Here is a 27,949-nt window from a genome sequence, read left to right as displayed (position 1 = left end):
GGGCTGACGACCAGAAAATAAACACCTACTTTATTAATATAACAGCAAGAGAAAGGGTTTCCAATTTTTTAAAAGAAAAATAACATGAACCAGCACCACCTGGTAAAGGTTACAAGATGAAACGCCCACATTTATTGCTCTGCTGGCCCCCCACGCTGCAGGCACTTCATCAAGGACAACTGCCGTCAGAGATTCCCTAAGAACACACTTTTCACTGCAGGTAGCTTCACCGTCGGGCCTTCAAATAGAAGACGGAAATGACATATTATTTCTGCTTTAGAAGGTTTTGGTATGAAGAAATTCTTGATGTGGATAACACATCCTTGCTTCTAGAATTTAAGGAATATCATGAACTAATCTATCAATTTTTCTGATATAGTCTGCCAGAGTGCTCTGCAAAGAATCTTTCTTCCATTCCTACCAGGTCCAGGTGAGAGGAAACCGGTAGGGTGCCTGTACTAACAGGCAAATTCAGGTGATGCTCTGTGCTCCGCCTCCTTTCTGCTGGCAGTAGTAGGCATTTCTTTTGGCAGCTGCAGCAGTCTGATGGGGGGAGGAAGAGGCAGCCCACCAATCACCTCTTCTTGAAGCCGTATTTTTTACGTTCATAGAAGAGATCTGTCTTAGAGCTTCCCAAATTGACAATCTTTGGGCAACCATCTCTCTGGAAAACAGAAAAGTTGTTAAAGGTCTCTGAGCTTTAATTGAAAGGAATCTAAGATAAAAATTTGGGCTTCCCTTGTGGCTCAGCTGGTAAAGAATCTGCCTGCAATGCGGGAGGCCTGGGTTTGATCCCTGGGTTGGGAAGATCCTCTGGAGAAGGGCAAGGCTCCCACTCCAATATTCTGGCCTGGAGAATTCCAGAGACTGTATGGTCCATGGGGCCACAAAGAGTCAGATGTGACTGAGTGACTTTCACACTAAGAAAAAAGTAACTTTTGGATTAATGGTTTAGCCATTCATCTTACCAGTTCAGTTATCCTATTTGATCAATCAAGTATTTACTAAGCACTTAGAATTTGCCATCTATCCAGTAGCCTGCACTTAGAATGCTGGATTCTTAGCCCACTTCTGTTGCTAATATGATATAGTGGAGGCAAAATCGGAAACTCTTTAAGGTGAACTTCCCTGATAGTCCAATGGTTAAGACTGTGCTTCCAATGAATCGAGCATGGGTTTGATCCCTGGTTGGGGAATTAAGATCCCACATGATGTGTGGCCCCCAAAAATAAATAAAACTCTTTAAAGAGTTCAAAGGATTTTCTCCAAGTGAGAGGTAGGAAATGGTAATAATCATCTACAGATCAAGCTCTTTAGCTTTCTTTCACTATCCCAAGAAAGGAGATATTACCAAGGGAAAAAAACTGAAGACTTTAGGAAACAGTACCTTATATTTTAAGTATCATAAGAAAATACTGAGTTTGATGTGTCCTTATTAATTCACTTAATTTGACACATGGTCTTGGGAGAAGAGTGTTCCTGTGCTAGAGATTGCTGTTGACAGTCCATACTCTGATTTGTAATGTCAGGCTCCCCTGGCCATTTTGTGAGCTTGAGTGGTTTCAGTGAAGCCCCTGGGAAACTGTGTTTTGCAGGGATGATGGCTCCATCAGTTGATTTGGGATGATGAGAAGAAAACTGGGGGAATTACTACTGGAAGAAGCCTTCCTAGATCTGATGATTTTATTAAACGTTCATGTCAAAGGTAGTTGCTTGATGCTGGGCTATGGAATGAATGAATGAATGAATGAATGAGTCCAGTCCTCAGACAACTTATTTCTAATTCAGCTGATTTCTTTTTTGGGGGACTGATACCAACACTAAAAAAATCTCTGAAAAGACACAAAGCCAACACTAACATTTCATTATTTTCTAGAAAACATGTATAGGTTGGCCAAAAAGTTCCTTCAGGTTTTTCTGAAAGATGTTACTGAGGGGCTTCCCTGGTAGGGAAGTGCCCACCTTGTAGTTAAAAGCCACATGGTTATGTGGCTCTTCCAGTGGTTAAGAGCCCGCCTTGCAATGCAGTGGACACTGGTTTGATCCCTGATCTGGGAAGAACCCACATGCTGGGTGGGAACTAAGCCCCTGTATCACAACTATTGATCCCATGCACCTAGAGCCTGTGCTCTACAAGAGAAGCCACTGCAATGAAAAGCCCATGCACCACAACAAAAAGTAGGCCCCACTTGCTGCAACAAGAGAAAGCCTGTGCACAGCAGTGAAGACCCAGAACAGCCAAAAATAAACTAAAAAAAAAAAAAACACACACACAAAAAAGTAATGGAGAAACCTGAAGGGACTTTTTGATCAATCCAGTACAACGTATTACATTGAGAACGACCGTGTGTGGAGCTCAGTGTGCTGAGGGAGCCAGGCTGTGGTACCACAGCCCCACCAATGCTAGGTGCTAGGTGAACTCAAGTAAGCCATGTAATCTGTACTGGGAATCTTGGTACAAACGTCAGAACTGCCTCTCCTGACCCAAGATAGCCTGCTACTAGACATGCCAGTGCTCGAAGCCCTTTAGGGATGCTATGAAATTTTGTGGTATGATGACAGCCTGTTCAGCTTTACTACGCCTCACTGACTTGCATGACTGGGCAAGCCACTTCTGTCTGGATTCATACCCAGCTATAAAATAAGATGACTGGATCAGGTCAATGTTTACAAACTGTATTTATAGAGCCCTAGAGAGTCTTGAGAGGTGCCAGGTGACTGTAAGACTCATCCCTGCTCTGTGCAGCTCTGTTCTCACTCATATTAAGACTGTAGGCTCTGGAGACAGGCCACCTGAATTCTGAGAAGTTATTACCCTCTTTATGTCTCTTTTTAGTCATATTATTAAATTACTACAATGGTAGAACCTACCTTACAGAGTTAAGAATCAATAAATGTACCTAGAACAACACCTGGCATATAGCCAGCCTTTAATAAATTATAAGAAATTGCCAAAAACAAATAGCAGCAATTTCATAATGGTCCAACCTAACACACCCATGGCTTCTGTATAAGACACTTTTTGAAGATAGGACTCCACATGTTAAAAAGTTGAAAAAAACATCGGAAAACTAATGTTTTAGATTGTTAGCTCTTTGGTTTTTATGGCATTTTCTCTCACTGACTTATAAATTTCCTATTTTCTTGCCTAAACTCCTGTTTTTATTTTCTACATATCCTGTGGGTCTAGTGGTTGTTCCCAAATTCTAACAGTACTGTGAGAGGTGAGGATGTGTGCACTGGCTGGCTTTTGTGAACGTGCCTGTGAATGGAGACCATGAAAACGGAGATGTTTAAGAAAACCTCAAGGATGGTACAGAGAGTATCTGTGAGCTGCGCTAGGGAGTGTATTAAAGACAAATTTCAGCCTTTCTCAGTCCTCCCGGAGAGTAACAGATTTCCCCATTCTGAGCATAGGGAGCTTTTATTTTAGGCAGCTACAGCTTTTGAATTGAATGTACATGTTGCATGGCCACTTTTCTATAATTTCACACCCAAAAAAGTAGACACTAGACTGCCAAGTGCTTCTTTCCATTATACTAAATATGTCTGTTAAAACATCCCCGTGTGTGCATGCTAAGTCAGTTCAGTCGTGTCCAACTCTATGTGACCCCATGGACTGTAACCTGCCAGGCTCCTCTCTCCATGGGATTCTCCAGGCAAGAATACTGGAGTGGGCTGCTGGGCCCTCCTCCAGGGGATCTTTCTGACCCATGGATTGAACTGAGTCTCTTATGTCTCCTGCATAGGCAGGCAGGTTCTTTACCACTTTAGGGAAGCCCCTAAAACATCCCCAGGAGAAGCCTAAGGTGGGCTCCATTACCAACCATCAAAGAGAAGTCAATGCCTATGGATTTCCTTCCTGAGGAGGGCTGAACGTCAAGTCCATTTCTATGGCACAAAAGCAAGCTACAAAAATTACCCTGGACCTGGTGAAAATCCAGGACTTTATAAAGTAATACTTAAAAAACCAACACTGATCATGTACCAAAATATAACATACCATGGGGAAATGTGTACAGAACCAAAATGCAGGAAAAGGCAATTTACAAATTTTGAGATCAGAAAAACAGGATTACAGAAAATGGGTCCACATGTCCATTTCTTATACTCGGTAGCAAAGAATTACCAACAGCAGGCAAGACCTGCTTGATTAACAGAAACTAGAAGACAAAACACTGATTCTTCCAGCAACTATTTAATGAATACCTACAAGGTAAAAACCAGACTGTACACTGGTTTGAGACCTTAACAAGGGCATCACATTTTCTATTTGAAACTTTAAGCTCTCAGTAAATGTATCCAGGAGGTAAAAGGGACTGCTACTACCCTTTGTGGGCTGGGGGTCAGGGTGAGACTTCCTCAAAGCCACACACAGTATCTTAGTAGCAAAGCAAAGACCTGAACTTGGGCTTTCTAACTCCTACTCTGGTGTTTTTTGTAACAGAGGTTCCTGGAGGCAAACCCCAAAACTTTCACAAGGTTTAGGAAGCTGCAGAGAAGGGTAAACTTGTGAATTACCTTTGAAAATTATCAAGTATCTTTCCTATATATCTAACTGCTCTGCTATTTAAACGGGGAGAAGAGAATGGTAGACGTAGCATGAGACAGAGAGGCGCATCCTTAACCACCTTGAGAAGAGAAATTCGATGAGTGTTTAGGGTAAGTGCTTTGAGTTAGTTGATGCATCTTCAATAAGGATGAAAACACCTTTGACATTACAGTGGTTTGTGATCTGAAGCTCACCCTCACCCAACAAAATCTTATCCAACTTTAATTCCTCTTGTTGTGGAGAAAATGTAAATAGTTTTTCGGCATTCGAGATCTTAGTTCCTCAACCAGGGATCAAATCTGTGTCCCCTACAGTGGAAGCATAAAGTCTTAACCACTGGACTGCCAAGAATTCCCAAGAAAATTTAATTTGGATTTTAACCTTTCTCCTTTAGTGGAGGGGCGATAATGAAAAACAACCACCAAAAAAAAGGCTGAGAAAGAATTACAGAGACCTGGGTTCTAATCCCGTATCTGCCATTTATTCATCATGTGACCTTGGGCCAAACCTGCCTTTAAGCCATTCATTTCCTCATCTGTATCATGCACAACTTTTAGACAAGAAAGACCAGCACAGTACCTGGCATGCAGCAAGAGCTCCAAAAATACTAGTTGCTATTTTTCTTGTTATCTGGTTGGGAGAGTTGAGGAAAATGGTTAAGTAAAAGGAGTCAAGGGTGAAGGGAGATCAATAAGATGCCACATTATAAGAAACTACAAACTGGTACTTTGGCAGAAGTGCCCACAGATATTGTCCCTGACCCCTGAGTATTCTCGAGGCTTTGAAAAAACTATGGAGAACACCTAACTTAGCTTACTGGGCTAATTCCCTCATAAATTATGGAAATTGCTGGAAGAGAACAATAAGAGGGGTTGCTTTGGCTGTAGGAAGATTTGTGTGTAGGAAAGTCTTGGGCACTTAATCTACATCATGATCTGTAAGGCTGAGAGGCTGGATCATGTCACTGGACTGTTTTGTGTTCCTTGGAAACTATTGCTGAGTAAACGCGAGCTAGATGCCATCTCAAATATCCTCAGAACATTCCTGTATAATGTGAAGTAAGGGAAGTGGTGACATCTAGAATGAGGCACAAGGATCCGGAGAGATCAGGTCACCTGCCACATGCAGACGAATCAGAGTCATTAACCTTTATTAAGTACTCTCTGGTTGTAAGCATATCAGATAAGAACTCTAGCTACAGTCATGGAAAATTCAAGAAAATGTTGTCCTTAATAGATTCTTTGGCTAGTTTTAGCTAGTTTAAGACTTGCTTGTACTTTTGTTCACTGATATTGTCTCACCATGGTAGACTGTAATCATCCAACACCTACTGTGTACCAGACACTCTCTAGCGGGAGCTCCTACTGATGATTTACAGGAGTAGCACAGAAACGTGGACCAGACTCACAATATATGCCGGGACTATACCAAGAGCTGGGGCTTCCCAGGTGGCTCAGGGAGATCCTCTGGAGAAGGAAATGGCAACCACCCCAGTATTCTTGCCTGGGAAATCCTATGGGCAGAGGAGCCTGGTGGCGGGGCTACAGTCTACAGGGTTGCAAAAGAGTTAGACACAACTTAGTGAACTAAATAGCAGCAGCATACCAAGAGCTAGAGAAAAAGGGAGACATGAGCAGGGTATGATTTGACAGTCAAAGATAAATGCAAATCAGAGTTTAGGGTAAGAGAATGTTCAAATCGGGGACATCCCTGGTAGCCCAGTGTTAAAAATCTACCTTGCAATGCAGGGGACATGGGTTTGATCCTTGGTCAGGGAACCAAGATCCCACATACCTTGAAGCAACTAACCCTGCACACCACAAGACCCAGAGAAGCTCCCCAAAAGAGAGAGAATGTTCAAATCACCAACTGAAATTATGTTTCTGGTACTTTATCTATGACTGTTCTCATTTCCCTAAATAACAGAAGACCTTCCTGGTGTAAGAAATAGGTTTATCTGCTCTAATATGTCCCACTTATTAGAGGTAGACAAAATTTAACTGCAAAGATTCTGAGGTAGCTGAATCATCTCTCTTCAACACAGGCACATCACAGATTTATCAAAGGACACCACGAGGTTTAGTCAGAAAGCTTGGACTTGACACTTATTAGCTGGGAGAGGGGCTGTAAAATGGGGATAATAATAACCCCTAATTAACAAAGCTATTGAAGAATAAGAGAGATAGGATCTATATAGAAGGGGGATCTTCCTGACCCAGGGATTGAACCTGTGATGAACTTGAGTCTCTCACATTGCAGGCAGATTCTTTACCATCTGAGCAAACCGGGAAGCCCTATATATATATTTAATTATCTACTATTTGTAAAAGGAAATATAAGGAATTATTTATCTTTTGGGAATTCACTGGCAGTTCAGTGGTTAGGATTCTGGATTTCCACTGCAGGGGGCCTGGGTTCCACCCCTGGTTGGGGAACTAAGATCCCCAAAGCTGCCCAGCATGGCCAAAGAATTTTTTATTTCTTTTTTGCCTTATGTCTTATCCTAGATTAGGTAACCAGATACCTCGTATTAGCCTACTGTTACTGTATCACACTTTGTTTTATTGTCATAAAAAGAATAAAAGGTGATTCATGGGTTGTCCTCCTCTCCTCCAAGAAACCTGTTTTTGGTACAGATCTATAGTTCTCTATTGTATCCTGGCAACTGGCTTAAGGAGTTGAATAACTGCCATTGCCAGCATACAATGTTAAGGGGCAAAAATGTCACAAGCAGAATCCCAAGCAATTCTGAAAAATCAAAGCAAAAGTATTCTCTAGCTACTCAGAGCTGAAATCAACTTGAATAGTCCCAAATTCAGAAGTCAACACATCCACCTGAACAGTCCTTAATGATAATAAAGACAATTACTGAATGACTATTGTATACCATGCACTGTGCTAGGACTTAAAAATGCAGAATATTGGGAGTTTCCCAAGGCCTAATGGTTAGGATTCTGGGTTTTCACTGCCATGGCTAGGGTTCAAGATCCTGTAAGCTATGTGGCACAGTTTAAAAAAAAAAAAAAAAAAAGGGGGATATTGTTTATGAATAAAAATGAGAGAGACATCAAAGGAATAGAGGGCTTTCCAAATTGCCAGTGTTGACCACAATTTGCTTCTCTTGCACTTTTGTCCTTGATGCAAAATAACTGCCTTTTGTTGGGCTACACCCAGTTTGGCTCACAGACATTGAAGAAATTATAACCTAGATGACTAAACGAACATACTCATCTACGGACCATACAGTTTGCTGTGGATGGCAAAGTGTTACTAAACACAAGGAAAAATCAGATGAAAAGCTTCCTATATATACTCACATCTTTCTCCTGGATGGTGCATTCCTTACAATAATAGGCATCTGAAACTCCAGGGCCTCCACAGATCACACAGCGTCCCTGGTAAGAGCCATAGTTACACTCGTCGCATATGCGCACCAGGGTGCAAGGACGCACATAGGAGTCACAGATCACACACTTGCCATCACCTATGAGGAGAAGAGGATGGAGTTACACCCACGTGCAAGTAACTCAAGTCCTTTGCCCTCCTCCTGCTATGAAGACTACACCAGTCTCCTAACAGTGACTTGAGGACCCTCTACTTTGGCATCACAAAACCTGACTTACCTCGTGTCCATCTCAATCTCTACAACACACAGGAAAAGTTAATCAAGTACTGGGTAAAGAACTTAGAGAAGCACCTGGTAGATACGTCTATATAAAGTAGCTGGCAGACCATGTTGGATGTGGTCATGCTACTTCCGGTCCAAAGCTAAAGATTCTCAAAACCTAGCGTCTAAAACGTGCAAGCTGGAGTGAGGGTGGTGGCCTTTAGTTGCAGCCTGGCATTGTGTTGACATTCTTTGGGTCACGTCTACTCAAAGTCCTCTTAGTGCCACCGCTGAAAATGCCCGTTTGCTTCTTCTACAGAAACTGAGTGGGCCAGGTGGGCTATTTGGGGAGGCGTGTTCCACTTACACTTTTCACACAGTCTTCCAATGGCTGCAAGATAAAAGATGGTAAAGAGCACAATTAGGATTAAAGTTTTGACGAAGAGGGGACAAACATCCTCGAGCTTGCGGTGGGGACAGGAGCAGGGACTGAGTGAGCCCTGAAGGGATCTATCTTATCCCCTTAAACTTCAATCCGAACCAAATCCAGAGCCTCCTGAAGCCCCTCACAGGTCCTGCGCAAACTGAGAATTTCTCCCAACCCCATTCCGGCAGCCTGGCTCCAGCTCCCAGCACGCGAGCCCCCGCCCTCTTTTCATCAAGAGACCGCAAACCCGCGCGCTCCTACACTTTCAACCTAGAGGCGGGGAACGTGGCGTCTCCCGGGCAAGACCCTAAGCAAGTGACGGGAACCCCGGGCCTCTCAGGTCCTAATACCATTCCCACCCAGAGAGCCGGGTGGAGAAGGCTGCCTCACCAACACCAGCCTGCTTGCGGCAAAAGATCAAGTCCGGGTGATGTTTAGCCATAGCGCCCTCTCAAGCCACCGGAAGCTTACAGAACTTCCGTCCGACCTTTAACCTCCGTTGCTCCTGCCTCTTGGTCGCCGTGATTGGTTCTCTAGACATCCATCAGCATTTATACTCTTGCACCAAGCCCCGCTGGTTCTCGCGAGATCAAATTCCAAAGCCAAGTTTCCGTCCTAACGGGGGCCAGGTCCTGGCAGGTGCATAAAAGTTGTTTTTAAAAAAATCACAACCTTTCCGGACTTGAATAGAAGAGGCAAATTTCAAAGGGCAAAGTTGAAATTTTCACTTCGATAAGACCTCGCTGTGCCCGGTATTTACTTCCTTAAGTGTTTTCATGTAGTTTTTTCCTCTCCCCTTTCGAGTCCTCACACTGGAACTCCGCCCGAGGCGCTCGCAGGAGTAGGCGCCTCGGCGGAGGCCCAGCCTTCACGAGGTCGCGTTTCTCTTCAGGCCACGCCCCCCTCCCGAAGGCTTTAAATACTCTGAGTGGAACGTCACTTTCAAGCGACCTCATCTTTGTCAGTGCACAAAATGGCGCCTTACAGCCTACTGGTGTCCCGGCTGCAGGTGAGCGAACTGAGGGCCCCCTGGGTTCGCGGGGGCGGGGTGCCTCCTCCTGTGCTTGCGGCTGTGGGCGAGGCAAGACGAGGCAGGCCCGACCTCCGGCCGGCTTTTCGTGTACCTGTCCCTGTCGCGGGCCCAGCACCCACGCTCGCCCCTCCGGCGCCCGAGGTCAAGGCGTCCCTGGCTCTGTCAGCTCTCTCTGCTCTGTCCCCGCCCAGCTGGAAGCTTGGGTCTAAGAAGCAGCAGCTAGGTGAAGAGTGGAGTCACCTCTTTCTCGTTTTCACGGACCTCACTTTCTACCCCATAGAGTTTCATTTTCTGTTCCTCAAGGTGAGGACAAGGTGACTGGGGGGGGCGCGGTGGTTGTTGAGCCCGCTAGGCCCAGAACCCGAAGGCCTCACTTCTCATCTCTCAGCAGCGGAGACTTGCTAGCCAAGTGCATCAATCGTTGTCAAACCCGAAGTCTGGAGAAAAAAACCTATATTCCATCTTGAGGGGATCCTGCAGAACATACAGCCAAGAGTTCGAGGGGACCTTCCGTTCCCCAGCTGTAGTAATTAATAGTGATAACAGTAGTCTCTCATCTTTGCACAGATTGCAAGACCATTCCTCATCATATCACTTAACTTATATTATCATTTGGTAGGATGATTATTCTCATTTGATAGGTGATGAAACTGCTAGGTAAAAGTTCCTGCTCTCTCTGAGTGTTACCCAAGTGCTGTGGCCTCAGCGTCTGCCCTACTACCCCGCTGTTATCTTTGTTCCTGTCACCCTGCCCTCAGAACTTTTTGAGCCAGAGTGTGATCCTGGAGCTGATATTTGTATTTGTGAGAGTACCAGAATGGAGTATATTGAGCCCACTTTAGTTGCTTTTCAATTACTAGATTGGAAGGTAAAAGAATCAACAGTTTGACCTTGACAATCCTGTTATGAACCATCTAGAAAATTGACTGTGACTGCCAGATGGCTTTTTCACTCTTAACTTGACAATCCTAGGAAGGTGGTGTTACCCACAAAGGTTCAATGTCAAGCATGTATTTTAATAAAAATAAAGGAAGCAAGCATTTGTGGACATTCTATGCAACTTTTTACATTTAACCTGTGCATCTACTTTGGATCAAGTAGCCATCTATACTTACAGGTTTGAAGAAGGTAAGGTACTGTACCCTCAAAAAGTTTTGTGTTACCAGAAGTTATTTATTAAGTCACATTGCTTAAATTTAAACCATTTAAAGTGAAGTCATCATTTATCTTATTTATACTTATGGTCTCTCAGTTCTGGCAGAAACAGGGGATTTGGCCTAATTAATTATCTCTTAGATGCTTTGATTCTCCAGGTTAGCAATGTGGAATAGTTGTTTCTTCTTGATCCTGCTGTCACATGATCTAGTGAAGTTATACGAGGTTATTTGATAAGGTAAATTATTACAGATTTATTGAGCTTGGAAGAGAGAACTGATATCACAGTATTTTTTAACTGAAAAAGAATCTTGGAAAGCATGAGCATTAGACATGCATAGGAAGAGAGCTGGACTCTTCCAAGTTAACCCATATGCTAACCCATCCAAGTGACCTTGAACTTGGAAACGGAATCCCAGTTTCTTCATCTGTCATTTGGAAATTATGTTCATTGAAAAACATTTATTGAGTACTTGGTGATCAGCTTCCATTCATATTGTTATAATAATTGTTACAAAGCAATGAGAAATAATATATTTGTTTATGATCATCATGTCGTCCAACTTCCTCTTTTATAGATAGACACTCCAAGACCTTGAGAGCCGGGGTCTCCTTGTTTCTGCATTTAGCTAAGATGAATGAACAGCATTATACCACACTGTCTGCTAATAGCCAGGCTGTCTTAAATAATGGCCAGCTTCCACTGTTGTCTAAAAACTTTGTAAATTTACCTCTTTTATGTTTAGCTACATTTGAGAAGTGATGGTACTACCTTAGTTGTTGTGTGACAGAACCCTGTCCATGCATTCAGTTTATTTACCACATATTAACTGAGTACCCTCTGCTTCCTCTGGATACAACGAGAAGCAGAAAGAGCAGACAATTCTGTTCTCATGGAACTTCCACTATATTCTAACATATTGTACTGCAGAGGATCTTGGAGATCTTTCTCAGTTGAAGTATTTTGGGCAGACCTTGATTGAACCTTGACTGGACCAAAGGTGATGGCAATTACTACTACCACTAAGAGCAGCTAACATTTAACTTAACTGTGTGCCAGTAGCCTCGCATGACCCTGTGAGATAGTGCAGATTTATTAGCCCTGTCTTATAGATGAAATAGGAGTAGAGCAGAAACACAGTGTGATGGCTGAGAGCATAGATTCTGGCATCCAGTGTCTTACTTTAATGCTGACTCTGATATGCACTAGCTGTGGCTTTGAGCAAGTTACTTCACCTCTCTGTGCCTGTTCCTCACCTGTAAGATACGGATAATAGTATATCTGACTTATCTAGTAATCATAGTTGCAAAGTACTTAGAACCCTTGTCGTCGTGTCGTGAAGTCGCTCAGTCGTGTCCGGCTCTTTGCGACCCCATGGACTGTAGCCCACCAGGCTCCTCCTTCCATGGGATTCTCCAGGCAAGAGTACTGGAGTGAGTTGCCATTTACTTCTCCAGGGGATCTTCCCAACCCAGGGATCAAACCCGGGTCTCCTGCATTCCAGGCAGACACTTTAACCTCTGAGCCATCAGGGAAGCCCACTTAGAACCCTGCTTCCATCTAAAAGAGCTATATAAGTGTTTGTTCATTAAATTAAAATAAACTTGTCTAGGGCCTTATCACTAGTTGTTAGTGGATGTGGTTTGAATCTGATACTTTCTGACTCACAAGCCTGAGGTCCCAGCACCTGCACCATACCACTGCTTCCCTTTGCCATCAAGACTCAGCCTGTCAACCAGGGTACCATTAATGGTCCATAACCAGAGAACAGTGCTCCACAAAGTGTATTGTTTGATACCTGCTACCAGGTAGGAAGATAGAAATAAAGTGAAGAAAATGGAGGTGAAATTTTTGAAAAACCATATCTACTCTCCAGTTTTTAAAATTAACTTTCAGGGACTTTCTTGGTGGTCCAGTGGCTGGGACTCCATGCTCCCAATGCAGGGACCCTGAGTTCAATACCTGGTCTGGGAACTAGATCTCACATACTGCAACTAAGATTCGGTGCACCCAAATAAATAAATATTAAAAAATAAAATAAAATAAACTTTCATGTAAATGACCATGGATAGAAAATAAAAGGGGTTGGACACTTCCAGATACATTTTAGGTCTTTGGTTTTGCCTTGAGATACTGGGATGCTGAGTTCTCACCATGTGACCTTGCGGGAGTTATGTAACTTCTTACATATAAATCTGAAGAGTTTGTTAACTACAAAGAAATCTGACACATTTGCAGATGTTAAAAGTGCCTCTGTAAAGTGCCACGTTAAAAAAAAAATCTTGCTTTGAATTGGGAAATAGATCATTCTGGTTCCCTATTCACTGTGGTACCTTCTCAGGTGACCAGTAGTTAGTTGTTGGTTTGAATTAAGTGAATGAATGAACAGATGAGTAAACTTCCAATCTGAAATTTGGGCAGAGTGAGTAGAATCTTGAGGATGAGGGGAGCACACCATTGCCTTTTGAACAGCCTGTTCCTAAAACGTTTATTGAACACTTAACTATGTCCCTATCTCTCTTCTAGACGCTGAGAGAGTAATAACCAACAGGAATAGTGGAGCTTGTATTACAGTTCTGGTGAGACAAACAAGTGGACAAGAAAATTTAGCTGTGAAGTAAGACAATGAAGATTCAGGATAGTGTGGTCGAGAGAGTAGAGGTGAGGATGTGGCATAGCTTTTGACTGGAGTCGTTGGGGAAGGCTTCTCAGAAGAGGTAGCATTTGAGCTGGTACTTAAATGATAAGACAGCCCTTCAGGATTTTGGGAAGGGCCCAAAGTAGGAGGGGAAGGAGCAGTATGTGCAAAGCACCTAAGATGGGTCTGAGGATAAGAAATAAGGCCAGTGTGGCTGAGGTGATGCGAGGGAGGTCTGAGCAAGTGGCAGGAGCCAGGGTCCTGTTGGCTCTGGTAAGGAAATTGGGTTTTACTCCAAGTGTAATGAAAATCTACTGGAAGATTTTAAATGGTGAAGTGACAGGATTTGATTTATAATTGAGAGGGATCATTCAGGCTGTATGAGTACCAGTGCTTGAGCAGTCTTGTCTTCATCAGCCCTGGTATTCTTTGACACCCCTTGTTTTCCCAGCATGTGGTTTGGAAGGCAGTGGTGGGCTCTGCGCCCCTCAGCATGAAGAAGGGGAGGGACTGCAGGGCGGCTGCACTGGGGGAGGGGGGCAGGGGGGAATTGGATGAAATTTGTCAAAAGGTGCAAAGTTTTATAGTACCTGATAAATATAATTAATACTACTGTATGTTACATATGAAAGTTGCCAAGAGAGTAAATTCTAAGAGTTCTCATCACAAGGAAAAAAGATATTTTTCCATTTATTTGATTTTGTATCTAAATGAGGTTGATGGATGTTCACTAAACTTAATGTGGCAATTATTTCATCGTGTAAGTAAAATCATTATGCTGTACACCTTAAAACCTACACAGCTATGTCAATTATATCAATAAAACCAGGAGAAAACAATTTTTTTTAACAAAAATAAAACGAGAAAAGGCAGCACATGGGATACCAGGAATCTCAGGAGGCTCCTCTAAGCCCTTCTCACCACGTGGCTTCAAGCGAGGCCTCAGCCCTCTAGCGCTCTGGTTACACATCTGCAGAATGGGACAATTCATAGCTACCCTCCGGTTGAGAAGGCTCCTGAAGACCTAGTAATGTTTGGAAGGCTCTTTAAACACATGGTCTTCCCTGGTGGTTTAGATGGTAAAGAATCTGCCTACAATGCAAGAGACCCAGGTTCGATCCTTGGGTCAGGATGATCCCCGGGAGAAGGAAATGGCAACCTGCTCCTGTATTCCTGCCTGGAGAGTTCTCTGGACAGAGGAGCTAGATAGACTACAGTCCATTTTTAGAATGGTCCTAAAGACCTGGTAAAATTTGGAAGGTTCTTTAAACTCTATGAACTATAAAAATTTGTGAATAGTTTCTAATGTTATTTTAAAAATAGACGTTTTCTAATATTGAGACAAAGGACAGATTTTTTTTTTTCCTTAGACTATTCTAGAATGAACCTGTGGAAGCTCTTCTTTATTTAGTGGATCCGAAAAGGCAGGGAGAATGATTTTTTCTTGGATTCATTGTGCAAAGCTTGGGTCAAAGGAAAAGGCAGCAATGTTGCTGTGTGGCCCTGGGAAAAATAGCTAAGTTCTGGAGCCTCAGTTTCTTCATCTATAAAATGGACACTGTACCTTCTGTCTCTGGGCGATCGTGAGTATTAGGTGGGGCTGTGTGTATAAAGTGGGGGAAATCTGACAGGATATATGGGCACTTGGTGAGAGTTAGTCTATGTCTCCACTCCTCCAGATGGTCTACAGCGTCCATTGCCCAGCATTTATCTTCAACTCATATGTTTAAAAAGAGTCTTGGGACTTCTTGGCTGTCCAGTTAAGACTGTACTTTCACTGCTCTGGGCCCGTGTTCCGTCCCTGGTCTGGGAACTAAGATCCTGCACGTGCGTGGTACGGCCTGAAGAATGGAGAGTGGCTCTAGGGAAGCTGCTTGCTCCTGTCATGGCCGTGGATGCAGGAGTGTAGCGCTAGCGCAGGAACACCTTTTGGGTATGTAAGAGAGTTGGGAGAAGAGGAGCAGATGAACCCACGGCTTCCTGTTTTTTAATTTTCTAAGTTGAAGGGCAGCATTGAGAAGGCGAGCTCTAGGATAACATTTGCAGTATTTCCATCAATAAATACGAAGTTCCTTGGGGAATTTAGGCCCAGTTAGGAGCATTTCTGCTTTCATCTTGCAGAACTTGGAACAGTTTCTCAGTGGGAGCTTTAATTCTGTGGCCGGTTGTGGGGGGACCAGAGAGGCCTCAGGAGCTCCTTCAGCCTGCACTTCAGTGCTCTGTTGCTGGGCACTTCACCTTCAGCTGGACATTGCTGTTACTGTTGTCGCTGCTCACTGAGAGAACTACAGAACTTATTTAAAGGGCCGGGCCTGTGAAAGAGCTTCTGTGCGGGTGAGGAAGAAACCACGTCTTAGTAACTGTAATACGTTGCGCTGAAGCGAGGAGGGGAGGCGGCGTGCTGGGTGGAGCTAAGTCCAGGCCACCCGCCCTACTTGCAGGAGTGATGGCATGCTCAGTCTGCCCCACCGCACCCTTGGCATTCAGAAGATACCCATACTGAGCTGTCAGCCCTGCTGTACTCGTCACTGAACTAGGTCTTGTTGGACAAGCGCTGCCTCACTTGACCTTCACAACAACCTAAGATGTAGGTGTCGTTAGCCTTGCAGAGTTTCAGAAATTAACTAGTTTTAAATCTTTGTATGTGGCCAAGGAAAAGAGGGCTGGAGAAGTGAAACAGTTAAACAGACCCCAGTTGGTTAAATGGCTTGCCCAAGGTCACGACTAGTATGCAGCTGCGCCAGATTTTGACTGCAGGCTTGTTTGACTGCAGAACTCAGGGTTTTTACCCTTTGGTCAAACTGTTTTCCCAGAGGACTCCCCTGAGTATAGCAAGTAGAAACTGGATCTCTGCAGAGTAGGCTAGATGGAGGGGACACACTTCAGTTGGCTCCGTGTCCTGTTGGGATGTGGAGATGTTTGAGGCCGTGATTGCCTCCTGCCCCAAATACCAGCAGAGCTTGAGAGGGAGGGCCCAGAGCTGTGGGTCAGCCTCACAGGCTGCCTGTCAAGCTTTTGGAGGAAGCTATTGCCCCAGGATGGGCGGTGGGGGCCAGACCAGGGCTCAGAATTTATATGCAGTTCATGGTGTGCCTGGAGTCTGCTTCAGACGCCAGCAAAGGAGAATTAGGCAGATGAGTGAGTCTATCAACTGACTTCTTAAAGGAACCCCTACTGCCTTGGACCCCATTTAGAGGCTTGTCTTGGATAGACATGGCTCCCTGCCCCCTTCCCAAGCCTCTGAAAAGGACTGCATTTGTGCCTGCCTGTTGCATAGCAACCAAGCTCACTGATTGCCTAGGGACAGGAGGGAGTTGTTTAGCTTAGGAGTCTTAGGAGGGTTGCCAGACATTCTCTTACCAGGAGTGGGAGACAGTTTTTAGAAGCAAGAGAGATGTGGAGAGATCACGCTTCTTAAGGAAGGTGCTGACTGACGTGCATTCCTGCATTGCTCACCTAGACAGAGCCTCACCTGAGGCTTCCCTGCCAGGAAGAGCTGGTTGCTAAGAGCTGTGAGGCTAAAAGCCATTGAGGGTTATGGTCAGAGGAACCAGGAGTCTTTCCCTTCCTGAGACCTTGAGGTCATCTTGCTGGTGAAATGGGTGACCTCATGTGGTAGTGCATTCCCCACTGCCAGAAAGGGTCTCTCAGGCATTCAGGGGCAGAATGAGTGGATAGATGAGACCTTTTCAATTCTGAGATGTGCTATCCTGGTGCTTGGGACCTGCTCTGGGGCTGGGAGGGACCTGCTTTGACAGCTTGGAGGGGGCAGAGGGCATGGTCGGAAACAGCAGCTCATGGTTCTTTCTCTTAACATACAGGTAGGAGGTATGTGAGAGGCAGCATCTCCTCCCAGGAGAAATGACGAACAGCAGCTTACATTTATTGAATGCCTGCCAGGAACCCAGCTGCCGAGCTCTGTGTTTTCCATATATTTTTTCCTTAAAGAAGACTACGTTTAAAAAAGCTCTCTTTCCTTCTCCCAGTTCCTATTCCCAGAGGCAACCACTGATAGGAATTTTGTATTTTCATTCCACACTTTTTTTTTCCCCTCTACGTTTACAAACAATACATTGTTTCTGGGCTTACCAGGTGGTGCTAGTGGTAAAGCCTCCGCCTGTCAGTGCAGGAGATATGAGGGACGTGGGTTCAATTCCTGGATCGGGAAGATCCCCTGGAGGAGGGCATGGCAACCCACTCCAGTATTCTTTCTTGGAGAATCCCATGGACAGCGGAGCCTGGTGGGCTACAGTCCATAGGGTTGCAAAGAGACAGATGCGAGGGAAGCGACTTAGCACACACATTGTTTCTAATCCTCACAAAATCTCTGCTGTTTTACACCAGTTCTACAGAAAAGGAAACAGAGGCTCAGAGAAGTGAAGACTCTGGTCTGAGGTTCCAGAGCTGGGGGAGCTGAGGTTCTGGGCCAGGCCCCTCCAGCTCTAGAGCGGATGCCTTCCCTGTGGCTAGACACTGGGGCTGCAGTGTTGCTGCAGTGAGACTTGACAGGCCAGAATGGGGCCGGTGACTTCCCTGTCTCTTGCTGAATCAGCTGCCTTCAGAGACCAGGCTGCTCCAGGATCCCGGCCTGTTTGGACAGCTCAGCCACCTTCTCCTCCGCTTGCTCTGAGCTGTAGCGCCCTCTGACACATGGTTCCCTGAGGCAGCGCTGGCATGTGGCGTGCTTCAGAGTGTGGACGGAGGTCAGACTGGCCCAGCCAGCCTCCCCCATGCTTTGGCTCTGTGAACAGGCACGGAGGCTCAGCACAGCCTCTGCCAGAGACACTCACAACTTGAATTGGAAAGCAAGATGAGGAGCCTGTGTTCAAATCATGGTTCTGCCTTCATCCATCTCATCATCCAGCACTGGTGTCCTGGACTCTGTGTCCTAAACTCTGAGTCTGTCGTGGTGACCAAATGAGACAAGTCTTCTGCCCTTGTAGAGCTTACATTTTAGTGCAATTTATCTTCTCACCTGTCGGAGTCTGTTTTCTCTTTAAAGCAGAAGACACAATGACCTGTGACACTCCCACTTGGCCCAGTTGTTGGGAAGGTGACATAACCTTTGTGGTCCTGCCTCACAGTTCTGTTGGTTTTGTTTCATTTTATTTCTTACCTGATTCCCTGGCGGGTCCACTTTGGTTATAGTCCTTCCTTCAGAGTTTGTTCTGTGTCAGTTAAGCACAAGATCAGGAGAGCCTCCCTCGCCCCTGGGAGCCCTGGAGATTCATATCCCAGCCAGCAGAGGAGAGGGCACGGTCAGACCAAGAAGCCAGATTCCACCAGAGACACTGAGCCCCCATGGAGGACTGAGCCCACCTGGCTGCCAGGCCTGAGCAGAGATTGGGAGACACTGTAAGCATGGTGAGAAGGGCACGGCTCAGCAGGTTCCCAGCCAGTGACCTTGGGCAGGCCACATGCTGTCACTGAACCTCTGCATCTTCAGGGCAGTTAGGGAGGCTGAGCTCTGTCCAGCAAGGGTTAGAAGAGACACTGCCCTGGAGCAGTGGGTCAGCTGTTGCTGTTTACTCCAAAACAGATCCGAGGGCTTTCTGGTCACCCTGAGGGGGGACTCCCACCCAAGTGGATGGAATTTTGTAGCAAGGAAACACTAGAGTGCTTAGAATGGAGAAGACACAGTCATGGTTTTCAGTGATTTGAAGGGCTGAAGCGTGGAGGAGTGACTAAGCTCATTTGATCTGGTTCCAAAGAACAGGGCTAGGAAGTGTGTCGGTGACTGGGCTGGCTGCTTTCACATGGGTGCTCTCCTTCAATAACCCCCGCAGCGTTAGAGGGGTTCAACAAAACCACACAGCCTTACGCCACTTGTTGGGGACAGAGCTGGGATTTGAGCCCCGATTTCCGTTGCCTGATAGGAAGGAGGTGGGTTTCAGTTCAGCGTGGGAAGCATTGGTTGTTAAGGTAACAGCTGTCTAGTAGTGGAATAGGCTTTCTGTAAGCAGATGAGCTCCCTAGAATAATCATGTTGAATCCGGGCTCTGTAGAGGTTGCTGAAGAGGTTTTCTGCCTTGAGGCTGCCCTCGACTTCCTAGTTCCTGAGAAAATGGAGGCTGAGGGCTTAGTGGAAGTATCTGTTCTAGATAAGGGCCTGGTACTTACTCATGAGAATTTCACATGGCCTGGGACTTGGACTCCAAGTATGGGGAAAAAATTTTCCCATTTCCTAATTGTTGTGACATCTGAGTGGATGGCCAGTGGATGATCACTGGAATGACCATGGGGCCAGGTTGAACCAAGCATTATGTTTTACTTTTGGATTGAGAAAACAAAGACAAAACCCCAATAAGTTTTTAATATGCCCAAGTCATCTTCCTTCTTTAAATGATAATGATCTGGACTACTTATCCTCCAGCCACAGTGATCAAATGTTATAAGACTCAGTAATAGCTATTTTTAAGGTAGAATTAATTTCTTACCTTTTTTCCCCCTTATTTATAAAGATACCTATTTAGGAAGCTTGGAAAATACAGAAGTATAAAGAATACCATAAAAATTACCTATGCTATGCTAAGTCACTTCAGTTGTGTCCGACTCTGTGCAACCCCATAGACGGCAGCCCACCAGGCTCCCCCGTCCCTGGGACTCTCCAGGCAAGAACACTGGAGTGGGTTGCCATTTCCTCCTCCAATGCATGAAAGTGAAAAGTGAAAGTGAAGTCGCTCAGTCGTGTCCGACCCTCAGCCACCCCATGGACTGCAGCCCTCCAGGCTCCTCCATCCATGGGATTTTCCAGGCAGGAGTACTGGAGTGGGGTGCCATTGCCTTCTCCGAAATTACTTATAATTATTCATAATACCCAGAGATAACTACTGTTAACATTTTGATAGATTTCCTTGTAAAGTTTCTAAAGTTTTGTAATCAAAATTAAAAATGTTTAATAATAATGTATTTATAATTTATATTTCTTTAGATTTTCTTCTGATTCTAAAATTTATGTACAGTGTTAAAGGTTCAGATTACCTAAATATAAAAAACTGTCCATAATTTCACCCTCCAGGGATAGCTGCTGTTAACAGTTTGGCCTCTATTCCATTTTGATGTTATTTGATTTCTTTAATTCATTTGTGTCCAACTCAGTACTTAAAGTTGCCAGGGTTCACTTGGCACTTGGAGGTTTCAGTGTTTAGGCTTAGAGCCAGGCTGCCTTTGAATGCTGGCATATCTGCAAGACCTTGGGTGAGTTACTGTCCTCCTCCAGCCCTCAAGTTCCTCATCTGTTAAGTGGGGCTCGTATACATTAGGGCTGTTCATCCACATAACCCTTACTGCTGCTACTAGTAATTATTATTGTTGCCATTGTCTTTGCTTAGACACCTCAGCTCTGACACCTGTTCAGTTTGGGTTCAGGGGGTACCCTGGTGCTAGGGGCTGTGAGGAGATGTAGATTCAGCGTGGACTGGTGTTTAGTGCCCTTCTGGGAATCACTGAATATTGAATTCCACAGGGTACCTGGCATCAGGCCAGGGAGTCTGGTCGAGGGGTGATGGTGGTAGGTATTTCTGGATGATCTTCAAGGAGTTATGAAATTTTCTAAATTTTCTAAATTTTTTCCAAGAAACATGTCCTACTTTTTTAAATGGGAGGAAAAACTCTAGTAAAAGCTATTTGATAAATAGCCTTCAGTCTCTCCCAGCGTCAGGGTCTTTTCCAGTGAGTCAGCTCATCACATCAGGTGGCCAAGTATTGAAGCTTCAGCTTCTGCAGTCGACCTTCCAATGAATATTCAAGGTTGATTTCCTTTAGGATTGACTAGCTTGATCTCTTGTCCAAGGGACTCTCCTAAGAGTCTTCTCCAGCACCACAATTCGAAAGCATCAGTTCTTTATGGTCTAACTCTCACATCTGTACATGACTGCTACCCCAATAAAAACTTCAAAAAAGAAAACTGGGTTCGAAGGTGAACCCTTGGCTTGACAGCACACAGCTAGTAAGTGGAGGAGCTGGGCCTTTGAGCTGTATATAAGTTCTTTTCACGGGGTAAGTAAACCAGAGGTCTTAATTGAGCCTCCTTGGCCCTGCTGGGTGTCTGGCCTGACCTTCCGCCGCCTCCTGCTTTGTCTTTTGCCTCTCACCATTCTGAGTGGTTTCTAGCTCCTCCTCGCTTTGCTTGACGATTCTGTATCATCGTACTGTCCTCCGAGTGCCTTGCAAACCTTTGTTTATCCTCCACGGCCCTGCTCAGTGCAGGCTTGCCCAGGGAGAGTTCACTGTTCCCTCTGCTGTACTCCTGCCCCTGTGTGTGTTTCCTCCTTCCTGCAGGTCACAGTGGGTGCACTGACATGCTGATTGTGGCCAGGCTACGTAAGCGTAGGGACTGTCTTACTCTTCTTGGTATCTGTGTCCTACTGACTGGTACAGGATAGATGCTCAAGTGTGAAAATACAAATGTGCTCATGGGAGGTAGGTAGGTTACATGATAAGCCACTGTCAACCTGTTCTGTTTTGGCCCCCCTTGAGTGCATTATCTACATGGCAGCCACAATGACTTTTTATTTTTTTAAGGCAGATATAATCCTGCTTCAGTGGTTTCCTGTTACTTTTAGGATCAAGTTAAACGTTTAATATGTCGTACTGTAAAGTTCACACATACTTATAAGAAGAGATCAAGGCCTGGCTGCTTGATCAGTAAAGGTGCAGTGAACCCCTTTCATATTCAGACAGTTCATTACTTAGATACAGAATGAGGAGAAGAACAAGCTGAAGGTGCCAGCTCCCTGGGCTCTAGTCGCATACACTGAAAAGGGCCGCACCAGAACACAAGGAACTGAGGACTGAACCGAAAGTCGTGGCGGCCCTGGCACCACTGAACGGGTCTGTATTCTGCAGTTCTAGTCTAAAGAGTCCAGGGCAGAAAGCTCTATACCTCATCAGATCCTGGGAGGCGAGGAGAAACTGTCTCATGACTGCCTCCCAGGGAGGTAAGGAGTCAAGTGGGAGAAGACTTCACAGCTCCTTTAGAAGCCTTCTGCCCTCTGGTGTTCCGAGATGTTTCACCAGGTATTCCACCAAGATGCAGACGAGCTTTAGTTCAGGGTTGCTGGGGGGCTTTTCTCATAGATCTCCAAGGCCCTTTACAGTACCTGGCTCCACTTTACCTCTTAGCTCTATTATCTGCCATTTCCACTGCCCTCTGCTCACTTTGCTCCAGCCAAGCTGGCTTTCTCTTTCTTTTTTCAACTACCAAGTGCTTCCCTGCCAAGGGGAATTTGCACCTGTTGTTTCTGCCTGCCAGGTTCCCCAAATTCCTTCTCCTAAACCACACTTTGTTTGCTTGACTAGCTCCTAGTCATGTTTCTGTTCTCAGATGAAAGATCACTTTCTTGGAAAAAGCCTTTCCCCCGCCTAGATTGGGTTCTCCAGCTTTATGCTGTTAGAGTGTTGTAGCTGCATCACCTTTCTTTCACAGCACTTGTATCATTGCTTCCATGGTCTCATGAGTGGTATCTAACTTGATACCTGTCTTCTCCACCAAACTGTAAGCTCGCCAGTGGGAGGGACTGTGTCTTGTCTTGTTTATCTTATTAATCCAAGCACCATAGCACAAAGTCTTGTTGTGCTTGTACTTAGTTGCTTCAGTCATGTCTGACTCTTTGCAACGCCATGGACTGTAGCCCACTGGGCTCCTCTGTCCATGGGGATTCTCCAGGCAAAAATATTGGAGTGGGTTGCCATGCCCTTCTTCAGGGGTTCTTCCCAACCCAGGGATCAAACCCAGGTCTGCATTGCAGGTGTCTTCTTTACTGTTTGAGCCACCAGGGAAGCCCAGCCCAAAGTCTGAGGCTGGATAAATATGTGTTTAATGAATTAGTACTACTTCAGTTTTAATTAGGGAGGTAGTATGGTAGAAAAAGTAATAACTTGTGGATTAAGTGACTTGAGTTCTGCTCCAAACTGCTGGATGTTTTTGTTTGTTTGTTTTGCTGTGCCATGCAGTACGTAGGATCTTAATTCCCCAATCAGGGATCAAACTTGCACCTCCTACATTAGAAGTTGAAGTCTTAACTACTGGACTGCCAGGGAAACCCCCAAACTGCTATAAACTAGATATGTGTGACCTGGGACACTCTTCATCTGTCAAGTGAATAAAAGATACTTGGTGATCTGGGGTCACCTTGGGTTCTGATAATCTGCTTCCAGATGGACCATTTATTAGCCTAGTTCTAGAGGGAAGGGACCCAAAATGAGAATCCAGCTGCCTACTTGACCTCTCCACTTGGGGGTCAGACAGGCAGACTCCCAGGCTCACCCCAAGCCAGCTCTTCTGTTACCTTCCCGATTTCAGTGTATAACAGCTCCATTTTTCCAGTTATTCAGGCCCAAAACCTCAGTGGTATTCTTGACTTTGCTCTCATGCTTTCTTGGCCAGTTTGTGAGCAGATCCTATCGTTGGAATGTCGCCTTCTCACTGAAGCCCCTCCTAACTATCCTCCTTTGAATTGCACCTCTCCCCACTTCCCTGGTTCACTCTCCCATTGCTTCTGCTTCCTTCTCTCTTATGATACTTATTAATATATGACTGAGATTTTACTTGTTTCTCTGTCTCTACTTGACTGTCTCCCTGCCTCCCTTAACGTCCCGGAATGTCAGTCCCAAGAGGGCAGGGAGTACTGAAACATTTTATTCATTGTTGTATCCTCAGTGCCTGGAACAGTGCCTGGCACCCATAATCACTCTAACTGGTTGATAGATGGGCAGAATGGGTAAACAGATGGTAAGCTTTGGTGGTAGGAGGGAGGGGAGACAGGGAGAATGACAGTGAAGATAGATGTTTTTTTACCAGCGTCAACCCTGCTTATCATTTCTCAAATTTCTGGCTGCTGCTGGGATAATAGGGGTAATATTAAAACCTAGCTTTTTCCTCCTCCTTGTATCTTACTTCTCCAGTGTCCCCCAAAGACAGTTTTGTTCTGGGAAAGTTGCATGATAGGGGGCACCAAAGTGTATACATGGAATTGAAGGGATCAACCTGAGGTTACAGGTTTTAAATTTTTTAAAGTAAGGACACCAAAACAACAGCAAACCAAACCAAAAAGCCCATCAAATCACCCTCTACTGTCGCCATTATTTCTTTTAAAGGACCTTTTTAACATCAAAGATACAGGAAGGGTCAACAAGGGATGTGTTTAAGTGTAATAAATTTGACTGAAAAAATAAACAACTTGCTCCGTCGTCTTCATTTATCCCATTTTCCTGGTGGATGTTTGTGTGTGGACAGGCACCAAGTGGGTGGGTTGAGGTGGGGGCCGCTGGTGCAGGAGGTAGAGTGCTGCAGTGAGCCTGCGGATGCAAACGCCTGTGGTGGCAGCTCCTCGTTGTTGTTTGGCTTTGATGTTTGTAAGTAATGTTTTAAAAATTTGAGTTACCATTTACATACAACTTTCTAATAGCTTCTGATAGTTTCATGTATACAACATGATTATAGATATGTGTGTATTGCAAAATGATGACCATAGTAAGTCTCGTTAACATCCATCGGCATAACTTGATATTTTTAATTGAAAGGGGTCCCCAACCTCAGAGATCTAATGCCTCATGATCTGAGGTGGAACTGATGTAATAATAATAGAAATAAAGTTCACAATAAATGTAATGCATTTGAGTCATCCCTAAACTATCCCGTGGAAAAATTGTCTTCCACGAACCTGTCTCTGGTGCCAAAAAGGCTGCATTAAGGAAGTGTTTTCAAACTGCCTATATTGACCTGTTACTGGATCATGAAATTAATGGGGTGCAAGTTACTTTCAAAAAAATAATACAGAAAGCTAAATGGAAAAAGCCTGACCCAGAAGGCCACCTATTGTATGATTTCGTTTGTATGAAATACGTGCAATAGACAAATCCGTAGAAACAGCAGATCAGTAACTGCCAGCTGCTGGGACAGGGAGGGTGGAGAGAAAGAGGAGCAGCCGCTCGCTTTGGGTGGTGGAGAAGTTCTGGAACGAGACCGTGGTGATGGTTGCACACTGAGTTGTACATTTAACAGTTACAGTGGTAAATCTTAGGTGTGCATGTGTACTTTACCACATTGAAAATAATTAGAGAATAAAAATTATCAGTATACATTGCACATGTCAGGTGTGAAACTTTTGAGTTACACACGCTGTCAAGTACCTGCTGCTGGATCACACCATAAAGTGTATTTTGTGTGTGCCTGTGTGTTTTCAGTCAAAACTGGAAAGTCCTCTCTGCAAGGGTCCTTTTAGCCCAGAACATCTTGTGGCCAGTATTTGGATGTTGCTAGGATACTACAACGGACTTTGAATGACTTCTTCCTTCCCTGATGACTCTCCACGAATGGCATTTGATGTGGAGCAAATCATTCATTCTCTCTGTTTGGCTTTTGCATCTGTAGCCAGTGTTTTTTATTTAAAACCAAACATGATCTTGTTTGAGCCCCAAGGAGGTCTCAGCATCCTTTTCACTTCACCGTCCGTATTTTCCTAACTTCACTGACCCGTGTACCTCACACATACAACAGCTACTCGGACACTACCACACTGTCTGTTTCCATGTCTGTCGTATCCCCCCAACCTCTGGTCTTGAGGGAGAGCATTGTGGTGTTCTGGAGTCCAGTGTGGTACAACTAAGCTCGCTTCAGGAGTTTGTAGCAAACAGCATACAGGTGTGCGGAGATAATGACCCTACCCCACCCCACCCCACCCCAAGCAACAGGCTGCCAGTTGCCTCCTAGCAACAGCCTGGTGTGTTTACCACAAAGAATTTTGTTCGAAGGCCTTGAAGTTTGGAAACCACTCAGAGACAGTTTTTGGCATCTAGGAACATGTTCATTGTTAAATGACAGGGATAGTCTCTCTATTTAATAATTATTTTAAAATAGTTTGACCAGGCAGGGAGCTAGTCATCAGTGAAGTGTTCTGAATCTGGCTTGCTTTCTGTGACACTATACTGGGTTGCATTTGATGTGTGCACAATGGCATGTCTGTGAATGAAGGGCGAAGGCTGTGGCTGCTCCAGAAAGACCTGAACCCTGGGGGTCTTATTCCTTGATGCAGATAAATCTGTTGTGACATTGCTATGCTTTCCCCTAGGCCTTTGGGGAATTACTGGGTTTAGCTGAGAGCCCGCTTGCTGGGGAAGAGTATTTATAGACTCTCTGAGCTGTAGAGAACACACTCTGGATAGAGAGCATCTAGTCCAGCGGTCCCAAGACCCAGCTGTGTCAGAGTAACCTTTGCTCTTACTGGTGCTTAGATTCCGCCTCCCGTGACTCTGATTGAGCGGTCTGGGAGCCCATAAGGTCTAGGCACCATGTCTGTGAAATCTCCCAGGTGATTTTGAAGCATCCAGAATAATCTACTCCCATTTTATAGAAATGGAAAAAAGAAGGCACAGAAAGTCTAGGCTTTTTATCCAAGGGGACATTGTGACCCCACTCTGAGGCCAGATCTCTGAATTCCCCCCCCTCAAGTGTTCCTTCTTGGCCCCCACCGCCTCCTGTCACCTGGGGGATCACACTGTCCACCAGACCACACACAGGGAAGTGACCCACGGGGTGGGCACTGTGAGCTTGGTACCTTCCCCAAATGTTGGATTTCAAAATTGAGGTTCAAGGACAGAAATATAATGATACTAGGGAACTTTGGTTTTTTTCTACACCGTCTGAAAACAGTATCACCTTGATACAAATTTGGGGAATTATAGGAGAAAATAATTTTCCATCTTAACCCAAACAGTTTTTTATAATGTTCATTGCCTTTATATATTTAGAATTATTTCTTGAGGATAGAGTCTCAGATACAGAATTATTGGGTCAAACATATAGATGAGCCCATGGGCATCTTATTGACAAACTATTTTATGAAAAGATTGAATTATCAATAGTTTGCTTGCAAGCAGTCTATAAGAGTATTTCTTTGGTTCTGATTTAATTAAAAACTAATGCTGGCTACATTCTTTCTAATTATAAGAAGTATTATAAAATGAGTCTTTTGTAGAAAACTTGGAAAATACAGAAAAACCGAGAAGGAAATTTAGGCTGTTATATCTAGCACATGGATTTAACTGTTCTTGATGCCTTATTTAAAAGATTTTTTTTGTCATGACTTCTTACACATAAGGAAATATAGAAAATAGTACAAAGAATACCCATATACCTACCGTCCAGAGTCAAAAGTTATCAACATTTTGCCTTATTTGCTTTCTTTACTTCTCCCAAAAGTGTCTTTGGTTTCTTTCTCTTTCCACCACAAAATCTAATTAAAAAAAAAAAATTGCACTGTATTGACGTGGCTTTTGTAGTCTCTCTTAACCTAGAACAGTCCCTCCCAACTCCTGCCCACCCCCACACACGCACCCCGTTTTCCTCTATGACATTGACTTCGGGAGACCAGGCCAGTTTCTTGTAGACTGTCCACACTCTGGATGTAGTCTTCGGTTCAGTTGAATATTTGTTGGCAGGGACTCTTCCCAGGTGGTGCTGTCTGAGCAGAAGGCACAAACGTGAGGCGGTCTTGCTGTTGCTGACGCTCTTTGGCCTCTGGGTTAAGGTGGTGGT

The 27,949-nt window shown here is 44.7% G+C and overlaps 2 protein-coding genes across 2 annotated transcripts in view; one reads left to right on the top strand and one right to left on the bottom strand.

Annotated features, from left to right (window-relative positions):
• Positions 1-9: 9 nt before the first annotated feature.
• Positions 10-9,116, bottom strand: PHF5A (PHD finger protein 5A). The gene is made up of 4 exons (XM_055566381.1): positions 8,977-9,116; positions 8,527-8,550; positions 7,870-8,036; positions 10-664 (listed from the first exon to the last, which is right to left on the bottom strand). Exons 1-4 carry the CDS (start codon positions 9,026-9,028, stop codon positions 575-577), a joined length of 333 nt encoding a protein of 110 aa, XP_055422356.1. The 5' UTR covers positions 9,029-9,116; the 3' UTR covers positions 10-574.
• Positions 9,117-9,481: 365 nt separating this feature from the next.
• The window catches only part of ACO2 (aconitase 2), a 48,144-nt gene continuing 29,676 nt past the window's right edge, over positions 9,482-27,949 (top strand). The window contains exon 1 of the mRNA XM_055566300.1: positions 9,482-9,595. Within this exon, the coding sequence (XP_055422275.1) occupies positions 9,560-9,595 (36 nt within the window). The 5' untranslated portion in view covers positions 9,482-9,559. The remainder of the gene's footprint in view (positions 9,596-27,949) is intronic.

The sequence above is a fragment of the Bubalus kerabau genome, chromosome 1 (genome assembly GCF_029407905.1).
Source record: "Bubalus kerabau isolate K-KA32 ecotype Philippines breed swamp buffalo chromosome 1, PCC_UOA_SB_1v2, whole genome shotgun sequence".
Taxonomy (NCBI): domain Eukaryota; kingdom Metazoa; phylum Chordata; class Mammalia; order Artiodactyla; family Bovidae; genus Bubalus; species Bubalus kerabau.
The sequence above is the reverse complement of the archived record's forward strand: the minus strand, read 5'-3'. Positions and strand labels throughout refer to the sequence as shown.

Bases quoted from the DNA above. Each gene is read 5' to 3' on its own strand.
- PHF5A (XM_055566381.1), bottom strand. From the start codon at position 9,028: ATGGCTAAACATCACCCGGACTTGATCTTTTGCCGCAAGCAGGCTGGT. The intron at 8,551-8,976 runs GTGAGGCAGCCT...TTTATCTTGCAG, and splicing joins CCGCAAGCAGGCTGGTGTTG to CCATTGGAAGACTGTGTGAA. The intron at 665-7,869 runs GTGAGTATATAT...TCTGTTTTCCAG, and splicing joins GCACCATCCAGGAGAAAGAT to AGAGATGGTTGCCCAAAGAT.